The sequence below is a fragment of the Austrofundulus limnaeus genome, unplaced genomic scaffold (genome assembly GCF_001266775.1).
Source record: "Austrofundulus limnaeus strain Quisiro unplaced genomic scaffold, Austrofundulus_limnaeus-1.0 Scaffold447, whole genome shotgun sequence".
NCBI classification, from domain to species: domain Eukaryota; kingdom Metazoa; phylum Chordata; class Actinopteri; order Cyprinodontiformes; family Rivulidae; genus Austrofundulus; species Austrofundulus limnaeus.
This window is the reverse complement of record NW_013952849.1, coordinates 83,915-105,475: the sequence shown is the minus strand read 5'-3', so window position 1 is coordinate 105,475 and position 21,561 is coordinate 83,915. Positions and strand designations below refer to the sequence as shown.

General features: G+C 39.1%; 1 protein-coding gene across 1 annotated transcript in view; it reads left to right on the top strand.

Moving 5' to 3' along the window:
* mast4 (microtubule associated serine/threonine kinase family member 4) overlaps positions 1-21,561 on the top strand; it is a gene marked incomplete in the record, with an annotated part of 204,817 nt that overhangs the window by 134,653 nt on the left and 48,603 nt on the right. The window contains 4 exon segments of the mRNA XM_014024937.1: positions 11,621-11,709; positions 17,599-17,668; positions 17,835-17,855; positions 18,239-18,317. Coding sequence (XP_013880391.1) covers positions 11,621-11,709; positions 17,599-17,668; positions 17,835-17,855; positions 18,239-18,317 — 259 coding nt within the window.

Below are 21,561 nucleotides of genomic sequence, written 5' to 3'. Positions count from 1 at the left end.
CTTTTAAAGCCAAGAATCTGAAAATGTAATTAGGTCGTTTTGACCAAATTTGACTTAATCCTCATTTCAATATTTTTAAGCAAACTGTTTTCCATGAGCAAGGCAGCTGACACATTTACATCCTGCAAGGCAACAAGAGGTGAATTAACTGGAAACTACTGTTATAGCTAAATATTCATAGAAATCCAACTTTCTGTCAAAAATCAAGAAACATCTCTAAACTGAATGCTCAAAGTTGTTTGTGTAAATCTTCACATGCAGGAGCACACATTAGCTTAAAGAGGCATAAATCAGTTGATTGTTTTGGGCAGAATCAAGAACTTAAAAATAGATCTGTGTTTGTCGTATGCTTGACTTTGTATCTGGGTTTGTCAGATCATCGCAGCAGTGTGTGTTTTATCAGCTCACCTGACAGCTGTGATGCTGGAGTTAGAGGGGCTGATGACGACGTGTTGTTGACACGGGTCAGGCTCAATACAGCGGGTCTTTGAAATCAAAGTGATGAGGATCAAATGGTTTTATCTTTTTTCTTCCTCCTCCTGCCTGGAATAGAAATAAACTGAAGTGTAGAAAATAATTTTTGACAGTTTGAGATTTCTTATAATGGGCCACTGTGTGGTAAAAATAAAATCATTAGATGTGTGTCTGTGTCATCTTCACTGATAGAAAGTATTTTTAGCTATGGAAGAAAGACTTTTGTTTCTTCGTGTCTGAAGTAAAAACAAGGATTTGATGGGGTTGAGTTTGACCTACTTTCTTTAACACTTAATTTTACCAACTTGATTATCCTTCTTGCTGCATTTGTTCTCATTTTTCAACTAAGGCTTACCTCAGCATCAAAAGTGAAGAATCTGCCATCACAACTTGTGCTAGTTGTTTTTCTGTGTAACAGTAATCCAGCAGCAGTTAATTTGCTGTGTCCATGAGTGGTGCTCAGCACTGTAACGGGCTGTGATGTTTCAAACGCTGTGACGAAAGGTGAGAGGGTGAAGTAACAAGAGGCTTGATTAGACAGCAGTGTGGCATTAATCCACAGTGAGAGCATATAAATAGATCTCATTAAATCAGATCCTCTTTGACTGAACACATGTGTACCAGATACTACTGGCTACGTCTCCATCGTGATAAATGATTCATGCCTTGTGTCCACTCTCTTGATTGCTCGGTTAGCCCTGGAAACACCTTGGATAAACATGCATGAGGGGAGATTTTAATCAGAAGAGGACTGCCTCTTAGATTAAAAATCAGTTTAGATTTCTGTGGGACAATAGAGCAATTAATAGTCGCAAAACTTTTTTATTTTTACTGTAATATTTAAAGGTAAAAGCTTGATTGTGGCACTGGTGCACTGCCATCAAAGTTAAAATAAAGACTTGTTGGGAGATTCTGGTAATCTGTTTGATACATCGTACATATGTTCTGATTTACTGCAGGCTTAAAAGCTGAAGTAGAACAGCTGTAAGGGCTGAAGATGGCTTCTAGTTAAAGGCTTTAAAAAATTCTGTGTACGCATCTGATATTAGACGGCCCTTGTTTTGACACAATGCTGTTTTCTTGGTGTGACTTGATTTTTAAGGGCGGTGGTGGTGGTTTAAGAGGTACTTAGTAATTTCAGTAGTTTTTCTGCAGTATTTCAGCTGAGGCTCCATCTACAGGAAAAAAACAGCTCTGCTGTCTTTTATTGTTTAAACCTGAAGCTGACAGATGTTGATGCTGCCAGTTTATATTTTTGGAATGGGAGATTGTGCACCGGAGATGCTGGGCCAGTAAGTCATGCCTGCTCCAATCATAGTCAGAAATTGTAATTTTTTTAGAGCATGAAAGAATAAATTCCATTGTAATGTATTAAAACGTATAATTGAACATACAGCAGAAAGGTAAAGATGTGAATTAACCAGGGTCAACACTTAAATACAGGAAGTATGTTGTTAGACACCTGAGACTGATGATTGGTCAGAAAAAGTGATGATCTGTGTTTAAACAGGAGTGTTTTTCTGAATGATAAATAGCTTGAACTGATAAAGCGCCTCCAAAGCGTGTTACACTTCAGACATTCAGCTACACTGTAGCCACAGCTGCCCTGGGGCACACTGACAGAGGCAGGGCTGCCATGCATCGGCGCCACTCGGCCCTCTGACCACCATCAGTGGGCAAGGTGGGTGATGTGTCTTGCCCAAGGACACAATGACTGAGACAGCTGGAACAGGTGATTGAACCGGCGACCTACCGGTTATTAGCCTGGCCCTTACCTTCCTACGCAGCTCCGCTCAATTTTAGTTTCCCTTCGCTGCGCCGTCTGGGACTTCTCCCACAGACAAGGATTTCTTCAGGAGAAATTTTGTCCGGGCCAATCGGAGAACAGGTCGATTTTCTGTGCAGTGTCTGCTGGTTATTTTAGCATACGGCAGTGGAGGAAGTGAATGAAGCCAGTCTGTGTTGATAAGGCTTCCAAATTAAATTAAATTAGTCTGACAAAGCAGCAGCTCTCATTTACAGTCGTCTCGTTCGGCTCGGTACATCTCTCAGTAGGGTTGTTTACAGCGCACGCGATTTCCAGTTAGCTTCTTAGCTTAGCCTCCTTCACAGTGGCCAACCGATCCAATCATTTAGAACTTCAGCAGTGGCCACGCCTCCAGCAAGAATCGCTTCTCTATAGCCACGAGTCCAGACCCTCGTATGAAGCAAAGTGAAGGACAAGGGGCTGGTTTTTACCAGGCTAACCGGTACCAGTTACAGGAAGACACCCCCCTAACCACTCTGCCCCAGCCGTCCCATTCGGAAGGCTAACATAACACATTTACTTGTTCTGTAAAAGCATTTTGATTTCTGTCTCTTGGGTATCTGATTGTTCTAACATCGAGGAACAAAGAATGAAAAATAAAAATCTAATAATTACCTACAAAAACATGCATCAAGTCTCAAATTTACTGTTTAGTCTGGTATTATGAGGGTGATTGTGACATGGTGTTGGGCCTTAAATCAGGACTCTTAAAACAAATTTTTCTCACATCAGGGATACTGTGGGGTCTTCAGCTACTTGTAACCATCGGCCACAGCTATTGGTGCAAGAAGAGGAGGACTCTGATTAATAAATAAGAATCTATATCTCTCACAACTTGAATGAGCTGAGCTGGACTGAACCAACTCAAATATGGTGCAAATAGAGAGGTTAAAATTTTTGCAAAAATTTATACTTTTGTTGAAAAATAAGCAATGTTTGTTACTCTTTACCTGTTCAGATCTAATGCCAGTTAATAATGACGTGAATGTTTGAGTGAGCCATACAAACCCATCCGGACACAGCTGTGGACTGATTAACTTTTTAAATGTCCCTCCGACAGGCATCAGCTAAGCAGTGCCCAGAACCAGGAAACACATCCAGAAACAAACCTCTTTGCATCCTGACTCCACCTCATGTTAAAGGGGCAGGCTGTCTCTACACGAAATCAAAATGTCAGACATTATTCCTCACCCTAATGTATAATCACAGTTTTTGTATGTGTTGTTTTAAATCAGGCATGTATCTAACTAAAAGCCTCCTGAGTCTGTGAAACCCTGGTCAAGAGTCCCACAACCCAGTCTGCACATAAAATCATCAATGAAATCAGAGATAACCACGTTATAAAAATATATTACTGTTCACCTAATAAAAGACTATATAATGTGTAGTGTCTTTAAAAGTCAGTAGTAAACAACCCCATTAAATTTCTTCATTTCCCCCTTTTCACATTACAACCAGTCATGTGAATCTTTAAAACCAGTTTAAAATGAATAAAGACTGTATGAGTTTGTCTAACTGCAGAAAGGGAATACAAGTTTTTTTAAGTCAAAAAGTAGAGTAGCAAAACTATGAACTTTTACCCCCATGATAAAATACAAATATAGAAATGCATATAATCATGTTTTTTTTTTCGTTTGTGGATATTCAACATACTGAACTACAGAAGCACTGGAATGGCCAGCCCCAGTGTAATCTATGCTAATGAGACGAGAGTTTGTGCCGTCATGTCTACCCTCCTGCAGCCCTTGGGTCAAAATGACCCACAAGGCCTCAGATTTTAAACTGAGGTCTCTTGAGCCTTTTTGGACATAGAAAATTAAGAACTGCATGCAACAATGTAAGCCTTTTAGTTACCACCAGAAAGGCAGCAAATGAAATCAGAATAAAAATATAAACTCCACAAAGGAGTAAACATATAAATGTCTTTATTCAGGAGTTCCTTTTTAGTCAAGACTGCTGCCAACAATAAGAATCTCTGTACCGATGTGCTGTACTGCCTGATGTAAACTTTTACAGTGCAATAATACTCACAGTGCATTTTAATAGTTTTTCCATCAAACAGTTTATTAAATGGAGTTTTGAGAAAACAATGATTTTATTGAGCAGAACAATATGTTACTCTTGACTTTACCAAAGTCACATTGATGCTCTCATGCAGTGGAACCTGTAGCTCTGCTGCAGTGACAACAGAAACGTGAAGGCTGCCAGCTCATGTGTTTTCCTGGGTGTAAATCTGATTATTGTGTTTGATCTCTGCTGCACCGCCCCCCCCCCACCCCCTTACTGACTGACACTCCTTCCTTCCATCCTTAAACCGAGCAGCTAAACACTGGAAGAAAAAGGGAAAACATTTCTTTTCTTGCACTTCGTTAGATTTAGATGATGATTGAGTAACATGTCAGTAAACTCTGCTAGAAATGGTTTATGTCTCTGAGGAGCTTACATAACAGCATGTCATTGATTTGAGTCCATGACCTTGTAGTGAATCCATGTTTCCTCTGACAACCTCTAATCTGAAATTATAAAGTCAATGCTAAGCAGGACACTTGGAGCTGAAGCTGCTCTTAGAAATATTTCGTTTTTCCCCCCTCAAGGTTAAAAAGTAGGTTTGATTTTCTGAGTCACACGTTGTTGATCGCAGTGGCTCCTCGTGAGTCACAGTCCTGCAGTAGGCTGACCAGTTCATATGAAAACATGAATGCACTTTGCAGGACTGGCTCTTTTGTGAGTAAACCTAAGTGTTATGTCACTTGTTTTTGTGGCACAGTTTGTGTTGGTGCTCAGTCATAGACTGTATCGTCTGCCTGTGTATCAGTTAAGGTGGAGTCATTGGAAGAGTTTTTCTTTGTGCATTAATAAACTAATTATTTAAGAAATTAGAACCTAAACATTGTAAATACTAAGTATTGAACAATTCTTTCAAGTGTGAATTGAGATGACAAGGTTACAAATAAATGTAACATAAATATAAAATAATTTTTCTAATCTTTTGAAGTGGAGTTCTATGGATATGTTATGAATAAAAATGTGACTCATTGCATCAAACTGAGGATTAGCTCAAGTACTGCAGTGAGATAGAAAGCAGCTATAGTTCATTGGTAAAAACAAAAAATTGTGATGATTGCATTTTGTCAAAACATGCTGAATAAATGCATTTAAATGTGCACCTTGAAGGAAACATAATATAAATAATCCCAAAAAATTTGAAGCACTTAGTGCAGAAAAGCCCTCTATATTTTCTACTTTTCTCAGCCCTAAAGGTACTTTCAGTACCAGCTGGGAAATCCCAATTTCAAACTATGGTGTAAGGTTTCCTCTTTCAAATGACATGAAGACATCCTCATGATAATACACAAAACATCAAATTCTGACGGATGAAATAAATCAAGCCATATCTCTGGAACTACACAAGATTTCATAAGGATCTATTTTGTAGCTTAAAAAGCAGGAATCTGAAAATGTGTATAGTTTATGTTGACCAATTTTGACTTGATCCTCAGTTCAATGTACGGAGTCACATATTTTTTACTTGTCGTAGATATCTCTTTGAATTATCTCAGTTTGTATAAATATAATTTAATTTTGAAAGGTCTGACAAGCTAAAGCTAATCAGATTATAATGAAAACCAAACTTGATTACATCTTAAAATGGTTCCAATCTCAAAAATTCCTTAGTGGTTAGTGCTAATACTTAATTATTCTTTGTCAACGTCATTTTGGCCTTCCACGGTTCTTTACATCAGCCGGTTCAAATAGCAGCAGCTAGCTGTAGCACTCACTTTTTAACCTTGAGTCACTTCCTGCAGAAATATTATGTTTTAGCCAAAACACTAGTGTGGTGTGAAATTAATGGCACTGTAAGGGTTATAAAAAAGTAATAGCATGAAACACTGTGGGGTGCTGGGGTTGCTTTTAAGGCTATCTATGTGTTAAACTGGTTCACCTCTTATTTATCTGAACGGTCTTTTACTGTTTTTATAAATCAGGTTTACTCTGATGTTGCACCACTGTCTTGTGGGGTACCCAAGGTTAAATTTTGGGTCCAATCCTTTTTTTTTTTATTGTACCTGTACCCTTTAGGAGGTATTTTAAAATGTTACAGTAATGTGTCCTACCATCTGTATGCTGATGACATACAGTTGTACTGTTCCTTTAGACCCTCTGAGTTCTTCAAACTATCTGAACTCAGTAACTGTCAGAAGTCAAAACATGGCTGAACAACAACTACCTGCAGTTAAATGCAAACAAGACTGAAACTCTTATTATCGCCCCTGATGATAAAATCCCTGTAATCAGGCAGCACCTTGCCTTTTTTAACCCCTTCAGTGAAACATAGTCTCAGAAATCTGGGTGTTGTCTTTGATAGCTCTATGTCTTTTGACAGCCATTGTAAAATTTAAGTTCGTAACTGTTTTTATCATTTAAGGAACATTTCAAAGCTGAGATCTTTTGTGTCACAGAAGGAACTAGAGATGGTTGTTCATGCTTTTATTTCTTCTCGTTTAGATTACTGCAACAGTCTTTTTACATGTCTAAACAAATCCTCCTTGACTGGGCTTCAGTCTGTGCAGAACGCTGCAGCGAGCTTATTAACAAAGACCCACAGCAGAGCCCACATTACACCTGTTTTAGCCTCTCTGCACTGGCTCCCTGTGACTTTGAGGAGTCATTTTAAAATTTTAGTTTTAACTTTCAGAGCACTTCATGGTCAGGCCCCCAAATACATAGTGGACCTTCTGAAGCCTCTCTGTCCATCCAGGACTTTGAGGTCTTCTAATCAAATGCTGCTGATGGTCCCTGGAACCCATTATAAAACCAGTGGAGACAAAGCTTTTCAGGTGGTGGCCCCGAGGCTCTGGAACGCTCTCCCTCTGTCCCTTCACTGTTCAGATTCTACTGACTCTTTTAAGAAACATCTTAAGACATTTTTATTCAGACAGGCTTTTAGTTAAGTGCTTTTTATTGTGTTTCAATTGTTGTTTTTATATCTGTGATCTGTTTTATTGTTTTTAATTATTTATTGCTTTATGTGAAGCACTTTGTGATGTTTGTGTCTGTGAAAGGTGCCATAGAAATAACATTTACTTACTTACTTACTTATCTGATCCTTGTGTAACCAAATGATGAGTTGTGTCTACATCCTTGGCACAAAGTCAAGCTTGTTCTTAGTATGAGTTGGACTCCACCAGGGATGACACTGCTCTTCAGTCCTGTTTTTGGTCTTTATGGATAGGTACTACCTATCCATTAGGTAGTGTTGTAGTCAAGACCACATAACCCGAGACCAAGTCAAGACCAAGACCACAGTGTCTCGAGACCGAGACAAGACCAAGACCAGATTTTAGAAGTGTCTTAAAAGATGGAGTATTCTGTACACATGTAGAGTAGGGGAAAAGTATTTAGTCTCTTGTAGTTGAGGTCTAATTGTGATGTCAATCACAGGCCTCTCTCATCTTTTTAAGTGGGAGAACTTGAACAATTGGTGCTGAATAAATACGTTTTCTCCCCACTGTAGCTAACTTAATATGTAGAGCTAATATTGACAAACTCTTTGAGAGTAGAGGAAAGAATTGTGCTACAGAGGCAGATTGTTAACATTAGTGACAATACAAGTTTGAAGTTGTCCCCATTGTCTCTGAAAGTAAAGCACTGCTGAATGTACAAGTTGCTGTACGCTTTCTCCTGGTGTTTTACAATGATATTATTTATGAATAATGTAGCCAAATTTTATACTTAAAAATTTGAAGACATCTTTTACCGCTCCCAGAGAACCACGGTTCACTTTCCTGGAGTGCTATGTGTGAGTGAAGAGAGTGGGGATGGGTGACAGCCAGTAACAAAAATACATAAATAGCAATGAGTCAGGTTTGGATTTGAATCAGTAGCAATGAAAGCAAGATTGTTAACAAATAAATTGGACAATAATCTGGCTATTTACTGATATTTCCACAGTTGTGGTCTTAACTGGTCTTGAAATAAAATTCCAAGTCCTCAATGTCCGAGACCCAAGACAAGACCGAGTACAAATACTGTCGAGTCCGAGACAAGGCCAAGACCATCAAAAAAGTGGTCTTGAGACTGGTCTTAAGACCAAGACCGGTTTCAAGTACTACAACACTATGGATAGGATCCCAATGCACAGCCATGGAGAAGAGAGGCAGTCTGGTTTGGGAACCTCAGGGTCTCATCATGGCTTTTTGCAGAAGATTTGTTTCTGTTGGTGTCTTCGGGCCTAAGACCTTAACATGAACTGTGATCGTTAGGCTGGAAAGGGAGTCCTCTCTGGTCTGGGAACACCTTGGGATCCCCCAGAAAGAGCTGTAGAGGGATGTCTTTGTGTCTCTCCTGAATCTGATGCCTCTGCAACCTGACCATGTTAGAAGATTGATTTAATGAAAAACTGAAATTTTGCAGAGGGTTATTTTAAAAGAACAAAATCCTCTTTGGAAGTGAGTGAGCTTGGACTTTAACAAACTGAGAAAGGATAGTCCGAGCAGACTCACTGTCAAAAGTGGGTTTACTATTTAAAAAACTGAAATGCCAAAACTTTGATAGTGTTTTATTCTTATTCTGTTTTATAAAACTTTAAACTGCCAATGATTTAACATCAAGAGTGTTTTGGCAGAAAAGCATGAAATTCCCACAGGAAGGGACCTTGAACTGCACAAGAAGTGCTGCAGCTACCTGCTACTGCTGATTGCGCTTGTAATTAACAGAAGAAAATTTGGTTTAATTTGACAGAAAATAATTCCGTGGTACTAACAGTGTAACGTAAAACTGACAACAGTGTAAAAGTGTACCTTTTTAGGAAACAAAAGCCAGATATGTGACATATATAGTTGAGAATAAGATATCTTACAACGTCTTATTTAAAGATAGCTAAATCTATTATTAATAAACAGAGATGTGGTGAAAAGTGATATTTTTTATTAGTTTAGCCTGGATTTTCTTACAGTGATCAATTAATAAAACTTGAGTCCTTAAAATATGATGTAATGCAAAGCAATTACATGTGGAGATGAAGTTTATACTGTGTTTCTTTGATCTTAGTTACAACTTAAGACAGGTTGTTAAAGGGCTGTCAGCTTCCTGTTATTGTAAGGAAGTAAAAATGATTATCATACAATGAATGCAATGACTTTGGTGCCAATTTTCTTTATGACAGTTATCCTATTTGATGACATTCATATCTATTTTTGAAGATTTAGTCATTTTTAATGACCTATCTTAAATCCTAGATGCTACAGGAGCAGGGGCCTCATGTGTAAACGGTGCGTACCCATAAAAAAGTTGCGTGCGCCAGGTTCTACGCCCACATTGTGATGTATAAAAACCAACGTTGCGTGTAAGTGTACGTATATTTACGCACACTTTTCACCTGCCGTGAGAATGTGCGGTAGCCACGCAAAGTTTTTCAGTCGACAGTTTTAACTCAGAAAGTCACAAATCTGACCTGAATCCACAGAAATGTGTCTCTGTTGTGTTTTCTGGATGTAAGGAGCGTCTGAACACTGTTAGGTTTTTATTTTAGTTTGAGTTTTTATTGTTTAAACTCGAACGATCATGAAACTGAACCCCGGGACTGAAAATCATTTAACCTCAGAGAAGAAAATAGATCCGTTTAAAAATGATCAAAAGAGCCTCAGTCCAGTCTGTAAACTGTTTTTATATTTTTGTCACGTAGTTGAAAACCTTTTGGGTCCCGGGACGGAAAAACCCGACACATTACGTGCGGCATAAAATAAATAAATAAAATAAAAAAGGCTGAAGAGAGGGAGAAAAATCAGATGCAAATGGTGGCTCACTGTACGGTAAGAATAATTATTTTTTCTGTTTGTTGCCTTCCGGCTGATGCTGAGCTGAGTTGTGGCCGTAGCGCAGCAGCTGCGCTTTGGGTAGATTCTCGTGCCAGGCGCGTGCACCCTCACCAGCTGGGAAGGTGTTCATATATGTCAACCCCTTTGGACATTTACCTGTCTAATGAGCCTCAAAAATCTATAATTTTTGCTAAAAATCCAAAGGCTACCACGCGTACCCGCTCGTGGGGGTCTGTCTGTGGAGATGACAGCACCTGCTGTAATGCAGGAGGAAAGGAGAGAGGAAAAAGTGGATAACGAAATGTTTATTGTTTTATTCATTTCTTTTTTTTTTTTTCATTTTTTTAAACATCCGTTCAATGCCGTGTTCAACTAAATAGACAACAACTAACCAGACTTCAATATCACATTCGGGAGATGTCTGTAAATTTCAGGAAAATCTCAGGCTTTGGTTATGCCGTGCGAATGCACCTCATAAAACAATGTCACCTCACTATTTATTTAGACAGTTTTCTCACTCATTCTCCGTTTAATGTATAATTTCCCTGCGTCTAAAAAAATCATTTCTGATCCCACAGAGGACAATCTGAGGAGAATCTCACACACTGGACACATTTACATCTATTTTACAGATTTAAATGGAGGAGTGTCAGGGGAGGCGTCTCACGTGCGCTCAGTTCCACGTTCATTGGGATGTATAAAGGAAAGCTGTGCAGGAACCTGCTTACGCATGGTTTTATACATCTGAATATTTTGGTGCGGCGCACATTTCTAAATTTGTCCGTACGTCAACTTTTAGTGTGAAAGCTGCGCAATCCTTTATGCACGAGGCCCCAGATGTGTACACAGTTTAATATATTTTTTAAACTACTGATTTATTGAACCCAGTCTAAGAGCAGATTAAGTGAAGCCTCTGAAATTAAGTGTTGGATGTTTTACAGATTTCCTCAGCGAGTTTAAGATGAACTTACGTAATTTTGAGCTTATTGTCAAAACTATTCAGAATCATGGAACTAAAGTGTCGGCCTCAACGGTCACACCTCACTAGAGGAATTATAAATGAAGCTTCCCTTCGTTGTGCTGAACTAGAGGCCTTCATGTCACCAAATCCTAACTTACATTGATTCATGATGTTCACAGCAGATCCAGAAGGTTGTGTCGTGTTTTTAAACTGCTTAGTAAATTAAGATCATGTAATTCCTGCTTTGGCTTCTTTTCTCTGGTCCATCTTCTTTTTGGATTTTAGTTTTACAGTTTGTATTTAAAGTGTTTTCCACTTCAGCATCTAATGAACTGAACCTCTACTTCATACTGAGGTGAAGCTCTGTGGACTGCATGGTTCAGTAGCTTTACAATTATTAATTACACAACTGGAGGTTTAAAATGTCATCTTAGCTTTGAAGTCTTTTGTAAAATCTTGTTTTATTGGGACCAGTTGACGTAGTGCTTTATTTTACTTTATGTTTTGTTTATTTTACATTGCTTCTTTCTCTGTTTAATATGTGCCTGTGTGGTTTTTCAGCTGTAGAACAAGCAACAGAAAAAGCCTGATTGGAAGTGGCCAGTCGTCAGGTTTACCTCGACCTCACTCTCCGCTTTCATCTCTGGCAGGTGAGTTCATGTTGTCTGTGTTTGGATCTCATTTCTGTAGCTTTGGAAACATACCCACTGGGTGTTCTGGTAATGCACAACTTTCTGTTCCATATCGAATGCATACCAAAACAAAACTATTGAAATAAAACAGCATGGGAAAATGCTCAGTGTAGCAACTTCAGCATCCAAATGTAAGCTCCTCTCTGCACCCAGAATATTTCCTGCTGCTAAAAGCAAGGGTTTGTTTTTGCTTGAGTCTGCTTGTATTTATATTTGTCTTTAGTGCTAAATATTTTTGTGCTGAAGTTTAGTTTGGCCGTAGCTGAGAATCCTTCACAACACATTTTTATTTCTAATGGATCATACAAGATCATGCTATTTGCATGTTCTCTGCATATGTGAGTTGGGTACTTGGTTTCCTCAGACCAAAAACAAACATGTTAGGTTAACTATGAACTAGATCAGAGATTCTTAACCTTTGGGCTACGGCCCAATTGTGGGCCACAAGCGCCACCTTCAGGGCCTCAAAAGAACAACAGTTTTTAACTTTGGGCCGCAGAGGGCCGTGGGACCGCATTGATTTTGAATAAGGTGCAATACACTTTCTCACCACGAGTGGCAGTAGTGCACCACTCAGATGTTTAACAACTTTTTTAATATGTAGAAAAAGAACCTTAGAAACCTGCCGAAAATTAAAATGTATTTTAAATGAAAAGTAGAAGCAAAAATGAAGGCAACACGTCAAAAAACACCAAAGTTTGTCACTAATATGAAGTACAGCTTCTGTTTTTATCATGCAGTATTTTAAAAGTTCAAAACATTATCAAATACATAACAGATACAGCTATATTTTAATTTGCACTTCATCAAATTGATTTTTGTAGTTTATTGTTTAATATTTTAATGTATTTTAAAGAAACTTTAAAAAGCTGTTACTGTTATTGTTTGTCACCAATATGAACAGCAGCTTCTGTTTCTACCATGCAAAAGTTTAAAAAGGATATATTTTCATTTGTACTTTATCAAATTTAGTTTTACAGTTTTTTTTTCATTTTAAACATTTAAACATTTTTAATTTATTTATTTTATGCCCACAATTGTTTTTATTGAATTGTCTATTTTTGTTATTGTTTATATTAAGAAATATACAGTATATATACCTGTATGTATGTATGTATGTATGTATATGTGTATGTATATGTATACACGCACGCACGCACACACACACACACACACACATATATATACTGTATATATATATATATATAAATGTGTTGATAAGCCTGAGTGGTCTGTTGACTGACCTTTGTATTTGTTCAAATAATTGTTATGGGCAGGTTACAATATAAAAATGTTTGTCATAATCATGTCTTGTGATTATTTGACAGGAGTTTTACTTTTAAAATGGAAGTGTATTTAATTTTGTTATAATGTAAATACAATAAAAATTAAACCAAGATTTAGAATAATTATCATTTTTGATCCATACATTGGTAATGTCTGACTGGGCCTCGTGACACTTTATGTTCAATAAATTGGGCCCCGAGGTCAAAAAGGTTCAGAACCCCTGAACTAGATTGTCTCTATAGGTGTGAGTAAAACTGTGTGTTGTTTGAAAAGTAAAGAGAATAAAGAAGATGAATGGGTGGATGGAGATCATGTGATATATCACAATGTTGCGTGAGATTGTTTATAGTGTTAATTTCAAAGTTTGATCAAAATGACCAAAACTCTCATTTGTCATAAGAGGATCTAAATCATAAACTCAGATATGAAATGTGGTGGGCAATACGCATTTCTTCAAGGATTGCTAGGCCTTTCATGTTCCTTAAATTTACCAGGTAGAGAAAAAATACAGTAAAGTGTAACATTTTAAACATTAAGTATTCTTGCCTGACCCTGTTATTACATGTTGTCTTGTTTTTGTCTGACCTGTGATTGTATTGTACATTTTTATTGTCACATGAGATTTGTGGCTGAGATTTGAACAGATGTAAAGGTTGTGATTGTTTTGTGTGAGGAAATGGTGGCCTGCAGAAAGGAAATGCAATAGCAGGAGGGGAGGGGGGCTGTATGGGGTCATTTACCACAGGGCGTTTTATTTCCTGGCGAAAGCAGAGCCATGACTCTGTGTTTAGTCTGTTATCAGACTTTAAGATGGATTCATGCTCTGAAAGCCTCAGTGGTCTGAATAATGAATGTGTTCAGCCATGGGATGACCTGACACTCTGGTTTAGACGCAACATTTGTTCCAAAGGTAAGAAAAATGTGTTTTCTATGGGGCTAGAAAAGCACGGTGACAGAATGAAAATGAATGATTCCCAAAGGTCTGCTGAAGCAGATCAGTTTTGTGATCATCATTAATACCACCTGCATGTTATAGAATACAATGACAATCAGTAGAAATGTCTCTTCAGAAGCAGTTCAGCTTCAAAGGAGGGTGTTATAATCTTGAAGACTTCCTGACTGCAGTGCATTTAAATGGTGTCATTAATCACTGAAGCTTATTCATCGTCACAGTAGGTGGTGGGATTCTAATTATGGGTCAGTTGTTGGGTTCCTCCCCCAGTTAGGGATATAATTGTCATATGAGTGTGCACATTTATATATTAAAAAAAAAACTGAAAATAGCAGCGCTAATTTCTGCATTTTATTTTGAGTTGGTCAAATGGACAAAACCTTTTTAGCAAGAAAATGTTGGCTTACAGCAAAAGTGAAGGAATTCTGCCTTATTGTTGCTTTTCTACCAATCTGAATGGTGGAAACTGATCAAAAGAAAAAAATACCTTAATTTTTAATCACAGTTGACTTAAGCCTGGTTCTGAAAGGTTTCTTCAATATCTGGATATATTTGGATAGTGGTAAAAACAAGTGACCAGAGGGTGTGCTCCAATTACAGGGGGGTCACACTCTTAAGCCTACCTGGTAAGGTCTATTCAGGGGTCCTGGAGAGGAGGGTCCGTCGGATAGTCGAACCTTGGATTCAGGAAGAGCAGTGTGGTTTTCGTCCTGGTTGTGGAACACTGGACCAGCTCTACACCCTCAGCAGGGTCCTGGAGGGTGCATGGGAGTTCGCCCAACCGGTCTACATGTGTTTTGTGGACTTGGAGAAGGCGTTCGACCGTGTCCCAAGGGGGGCCTTGTGAGGGGTTCTCCTTGAGTATGGGGTACCAGGCCCTTTGATATGGGCTGTCAGGTCCTTGTACGACCGGTGTCAGAGTCTGGTCCGCATTGCCAGCAGTAAGTCGGGCTCGTTTCCGGTGAGTGTTGAACTCCGCCAAGGCTGCCCTTTGTCACCGATTCTGTTCATTACTTTCATGGACAGAATTTCTAGGTGCAGCCGAGGTGTTGAGGGGATCCGTTTTGGTGGCCTTAGGATCGCATCTCTGCTTTTTGCGTATGATGTGGTCCTGTTGGCTTCATCGGAACGAGATCTGCAGCTCTCGCTGGAGCGGTTCGCGGCCGAGTGCGAAGTGGCCCGGATGAGGCTCAGTGCCTCCAAATCCGAGGCCATGGTCTTGAGCCGGAAAAGGGTAGAGTGCCTTCTCTGGGTCAAGGGAGGTCGTCCTGCCTCAAGTGGAGGAGTTTAAGTATCTGGGGATCTTGTTCACGAATGGGGGAAGAAGGGAGCGGGAGATCGACAGGCGGATTGGCGCAGCGTCTGCTGTTAAAGCGGGCGCTGTACCGGTCCGTCGTGGTGAAGAGAGAGCTGAGTCAGAAAGCAAAGCTCTCGATTTACCTGTCGATCTACGTTCCTACCCTCATCTATGGTCATGAGCTTTGGGTCATGACCGAAAGAACGAGGTCCCGGATACAAGCGGCCGAAATGGGTTTCCTCTGCAGGGTGGCTGGGCTCTCCCTTAGAGATAGGGTGAGAAGCTCGGTCATCCGGGAGGGACTCAGAGTAGAGCCGCTGCTCCTCCACGTCGAGAGGAGCCAGTTGAGGTTGCTCGGGCATCTGGTAAGGAAGCCTCCTGGACGCCTCCCTGGTGAGGTATTCCGGGCACGTCCCACCGGGAGGAGGCCCCGAGGAAGACCCAGGACACGCTGGAGGGACTTTGTCTCTCGGCTGGCCTGGGAACACCTTGGAGTTCCCCCGGAGGAGCTGGAAGAAGTGGCTGGGGAGAGGGAGGTCTGGGCCTCCCTTCTGAAGCTGCTGCCCCCGCGACCCGACCCCGGATAGGCAGAAGAAAATGGATGGATGGATGGATGGATGGATGGATGGATGGATGGATGGATGGTAAAAACAAGTGTGAATGACCTGGGTGTACATTGAAAACATTTTTACTCAGATCACATTAGAGCTTGGTCTTGGACCCTTTTATCCACATCCATCTGGTATGGTAGTCTGAATGCAGTGTGTTGTGTTCCTCATTCTAGGACCTCCTATTACGTTGTGATTATTTACAGAAGTCTCAGCAGACGTGCTGTCACACTGATCTGACAGCACAGAGTGATGTGACCGTGTGTATATGCATACAAAGAGAATAACTGGCATCCCATTGCAACAGCAATGCTATCAATCAGCTGTCACCCAAATCACCCAAATACCTTTTCAAAGTCAAAAATTCATGCACTAAAAATAAAAATAAAATGAAAATAAATAAAATCTAGAAAATGTAAACATTTAAGAGGATTTATTGAAGAAGTTACACTTATATAAGTGTGATAAACTGAGTAAAAAATGATGAGCATTAAAGTATCAAATTAGTTCAGCTCCTCTGTTATCAAATATGGCCACATTACTGCAGCATGAAGGGAAAACTAATAGGTTATATAAACCCCTTTATGCAGGAATCTCTCCCGCCTCTAAAGCTTACATGGAGACCTTCACAAACGGACCACAGCTAATTCGAAAAACTTCTTTCAATATGAAAACAATCATGACTTTGCGACACTTGGTCTTTGACAGTTTTTTCCTGCTATTATCTGCATCCACAAAAGAAAATAAAAAATCATGTTATGTCACCACACATTATATGTAAGCAGCATGTTCTCACGATATAACCATAAACATCCAAGGACCACTCCTGGACCCGTCTTAGCTCATCTTTCTTAGACTGCATCTGCATGCAGAGACACACTGGAACAGGACTCCATGCTGGCATGATGCTGATAGCTTTAGCATGAAGCTGGCAGTTCTGCTTGTACTGTTCAACAACCATCCTTAGTGTGTACTAAAGTTGTTTTGTGCATGCTTAAAATGACAATCGACCTATCAGACCTCACCAGGCTCTATAAAGACCATCCATGTTCTGGCAATTTTTTTAAATGTCATAGTGGTGTTACAGTACTGGACTTTAAAAAATCATGTCTGAGTTCAAGCAATTAATATTTGTTTAAATATTGGCCTAAACAGTCATAATATCTGACTGCTTCACTGTGGTTTAGTCATGGAAAAGAAACTTTAATTCAGATTTTAAAAAAAACCTAGAGATCTAAACAAAACATAAATTATGATTTTATTTGTTGTGTCTAAAATATTTACAAATATCTATTTCTTACAGTTTTAAGTCATTAAAGTGAGCAGGTATTATCTGGATCTTTATCTTAAATGTTTTTTTCCCTTTACATTGTAGTCTAGCATTTATTTTTTTTACCCTGAATAATTTAAAGGGAAGTATTTGATTTGTCAACTTGCTTTTGACTAAGCATTTTGTTCATGCTCTAATCAAGCAGGAATTACCTGCAGCTGTGCAAACAATCATCATCATCATCATTATTACTATTGTTATTATTGTTGCTATTATTATTTTCAGTTTTTCCAGTTTTTGTGGGCTAATGTGGTTCATCTGTGCAACAGTCAACAGTTTTTGGTTCCATTTGAAACTGCAATTTAATTCATTTGTTGCTTTGATTGCAAGTTGTTCTTGTCTCTGAATTTTTTATCCTTCTCTTTTCCTACAGGAACAAGCCCACAGGACAGCCCTAGAAACTTCTCTCCCAGCGCCTCTGCTCATTTCTCCTTTGCACGAAGGTAACCTGACCTGAGATGGAGATACAGCTTGAAAAACAAACGTAGATGTTCAGTCAATAAACACAACTATTTTCTTTGCCAGCATATGAATGAATGTCTGTTTCAAGAACAGCAAACATTTTTTTGTTCCATTTTTCAACACAATTATTTTTTGTGTAATCCACAGTCATTGCCACAGAACAGACAGGTAACTTCAAGTTGGGTCTTTACTTGTCCGTAGTCACCAACCTCACATTCATTTCTGTGAAGTTTAATGTCCTCATTTATGAATTTGTTCCATTTGAACTTTGCAGGTTTCTTCATTAACCTAGTGTTAGCTCTATTGCCATCTGTTTTGTGTTTGAAGTAACTGGTTGGTTTCATTATGAAAAATAGCAGCATCCACAGTAGTGGGATCATTCAGGGTTCAGAGGTTTTCTCTTAATGATCTGAATGCAGTCATCTTTCCAAAAAGGAGCATGTTGCAGAGAAAAAGCTCATATTGTATCATAAATATGTTTTCTACTCACAGGGATGTTCATGTGCTTTTTGTTTTGAGTCATTAATCTGTTTGTTGTTGTTGTGTGACAGGGCTGATGGTCGTCGATGGTCGTTGGCCTCCCTTCCCTCCTCTGGATATGGAACCAACACACCCAGCTCCACAGTCTCTGTAAGAATCTCACTCTGCTGAGCACCATATTTTAGGCCCCCTTTACACTGGATGATGACCCCGTTGTGCGGTCCTCAACACACACAACCTATCAAATTTGTGGCTGGATTGCAGCACATTTGGAAAACGTTCTTCTGTGTGAAGGCAGTCATAATGCTGCTAGTGTTTAATACTCACCAAATACATTTATCTGCTCTTCTTGGGCAATCAGAAAAACTGTTCACCCATCTTGCCACTAGAGATGGGTACCTTTTGACATTTGAATCGATTTGGTACCAATATCTGATACCTGGGAATGGGTACTGGTACTTAACGGTACCAATTTTCTGTACTTTGTGTGTTGTTGTTTTTTTAAATAATAAACTTTTATTTTTTTAAACATATTTCTCAATATATAAAATTAACAAATATCAAGACAACATCCAACTCTTTGTATTGTAACATCAGTTGTGTAATTAATTTCTTTAAGGTGAAAACTGTTGAAAACAACAAGACTGTTTTGCCTTATTGCACAAATTAAAATCCAGCTCCACGTGTTTCTATTGATGTCATTTCCCCACTAGAAAAATTGTGTGATGGAGGTCCATGGAAGGCAAATAAGTTTAAATCAAATAAGCAAAAGAGGATGGAGTTAAAATAAATAAAAGGTATTCAAGCTACATTTTGAGCATCCAAAATGCTCCAACACTTCAAGTTGGCTGCTTGTGCTCTTTAGGTCAGACGCGTTTGGTGTGTCAGGAAGCTCCTCTGTTGTTTTCCTCTGCCAGTCTGTTTAATGGCGGATGAAATAAAGAAAGTGGCTGTACTTTATGTACTTTAAGCAAGCGAACGTTGTGTTCACAAGATAATTAATCCACCAGATAATTAATCCACCAGATAATTAATCCACCAGATAATTCGTAGGCAGTCTGTTCAGTGAGTTTTACTCCAGGAGCTGCGAGGCTTTCAAGCTACGTTCAGACTGAACTCTGTTTACTGAACCAGCGGCTGCTGACGTCACTCTTGCGCGATGCTGCGTTCAGGACAAGCATGGAAAACTCACTACTCTGTAGGGGTCACCTCGAGTGAAGAAACAAAATTTACTGCCTCGAAGCAGGCCTCGCACAGGCCTGATGAGAGGACAGGAACTCTGTCACAAACTGAACTCTGTTTAGGCCATGACAGGTCATTCTAACCGTGGAAGAGAACCTCTCAGTTCTCTTAATCATTTAATGGACAGATCTCTTCTGTTCGTGGTTCATGTGTGTTTAACTAAGAATGTTTATGCATTTGTTAAATCATGATAATGACTGTCACAGGAAAAGTGGAACCACTTCTTTTCTTTTATCGTGCCTTAAAGATTTTATAATGGTATAAAAAAAATCACAGAGAATCTGATTACAAGTAAAATTGTTTGGTTGTTAACATCAGAACTGACGTTTTTACTGTTCTATATAAGTAATCTGAGTTGATGTGAATTGAAATTCGGACGCGGGTTTTATCTCATTTAACCCTGATGCTTGTTATAGGAATAACCACACTCAAGTGTAACTTATGATCTGTTTAATTTGTGTAAATAAATGATTGCATAGTCTTTTATGAATCAACTTGAACTCATCTGAACGTTCACTTATTGTGTCACTTTTCACTTCGCACAGTCAAAATATTAACAAGTAATGAGAAATACCTTGGTAAAAGTTTCCTCATAACCTTGTGTATGAGAGATGTGGGAAAAGCTTAATTCACCTTAAGCTCACCTCCTACAACTTTTACACCAATACGGTCGCAATGATGCGTTTAGGTACCGAAACATGGTACCGTTTGATGTTACGTGAACAGGTTTTTGGTAGTACCGACAAAATTTGGTCAGTACTTATAAAAGTATCGAATTCGGTAACCATCCCTACTTGCCACTGACTCTCAGACCATGTCAGGATGCAGCTATAGGTATCCTGTTAGCCTTAGGTTGTTTCCAGGATCTTGTTCAGTCCAAGTCTTGGCATGACGCCAATATGGTCAATCCTGCTTCAAGTTCTCAATGACCAAGTCACATCAGAGTGTGTGCCACACACCATTGATACTCTGCTACCTTGCTCAACCAGAACTCCAGTATTCTTCAACTGTAGTGATAAATTCATTACCCAACAAGGCAAGGGGGAGAGCCCCGTGTGGGTTCTTGGTTCTGGTTTCAAGCTCTCAGTCCATGCACAGCATGACCTGCTCCAGAGACAGTGGTAGGTAGAATGATTGACTGTTAAAGCTGTCAAACAGTGATGCCAGTGTCCTATGAAGAGCTAAGGGAGGAAACCTACCAAAGTTTAATGATACAAAAACTCTGCAACAAGAATGAGCTATCACAGCAACTGTACAACAATCTTCTTTAACTAAATAATAAATATTTGTTACAAAGCATCACATATTACAATCATAGTATAGATCATAGTATATGTTAAGGTGCAGGGTAGAAATGTGCAAATAGTAGCCAATTCATGCAAAGTGTTCACTGTTTTGTGCAAAGCATCAACTAGTGCCCATGTGTCAAACTCAAGGTCTGCGGGCTGCATTTGGCCTGCCAAAAAGCCCCCCAGCCCTCCCACCCCCTTTTAAATTTAAAATGAAAATATTTTTATATCAATATTAAACTTTCAATTTATTATTCAATCTAACAAAATAAACAGTTAAAAGATGAAGGATAATATTACTTGTCTGGCCCATGAACAATTTGCTTCAGTCTCAAACTAAGCTGCTTAAAAGCCAGCATTGGTCATAAACTACATCTCCCATAATGCATTAAGATTATGCACTGGAATTCCCAGTCAGAAAGTGGGAGAGTTCAAAATTCAAGACCAAAATTCAACAGTGAGTAAAACGCTTACTTATACTTTTAATAGTATTTTTGTATTATCTGTTTCACATTTAGTCAATTGTACATGTAGTACTTTTCAGTGTTTATAAGTGTCAACTGGCCCTTTGAGGGCCATCATAACGCTCATGTGGCCTTTTGTAAAAATGAATTTGAAACCCCCGAACTAGTGGGTATGAAATAATATCCACAGAGAATGAAGTAGGGGTACAGTCTGACAGAGGCTACGTTCACACTGCAGGCAAATCCGACCCATATCCGATTTTTTTATGACAGTCTGAACGCGACAAATCCGATTTTTCTAAATCCAACCCAGGTCGTTTCAGTATGTGGTTTTAAATCAGATATACTGTATAATGTATCTGATGTTTTCAAAGTGACTGCAGTGTGAACGCGCATGTC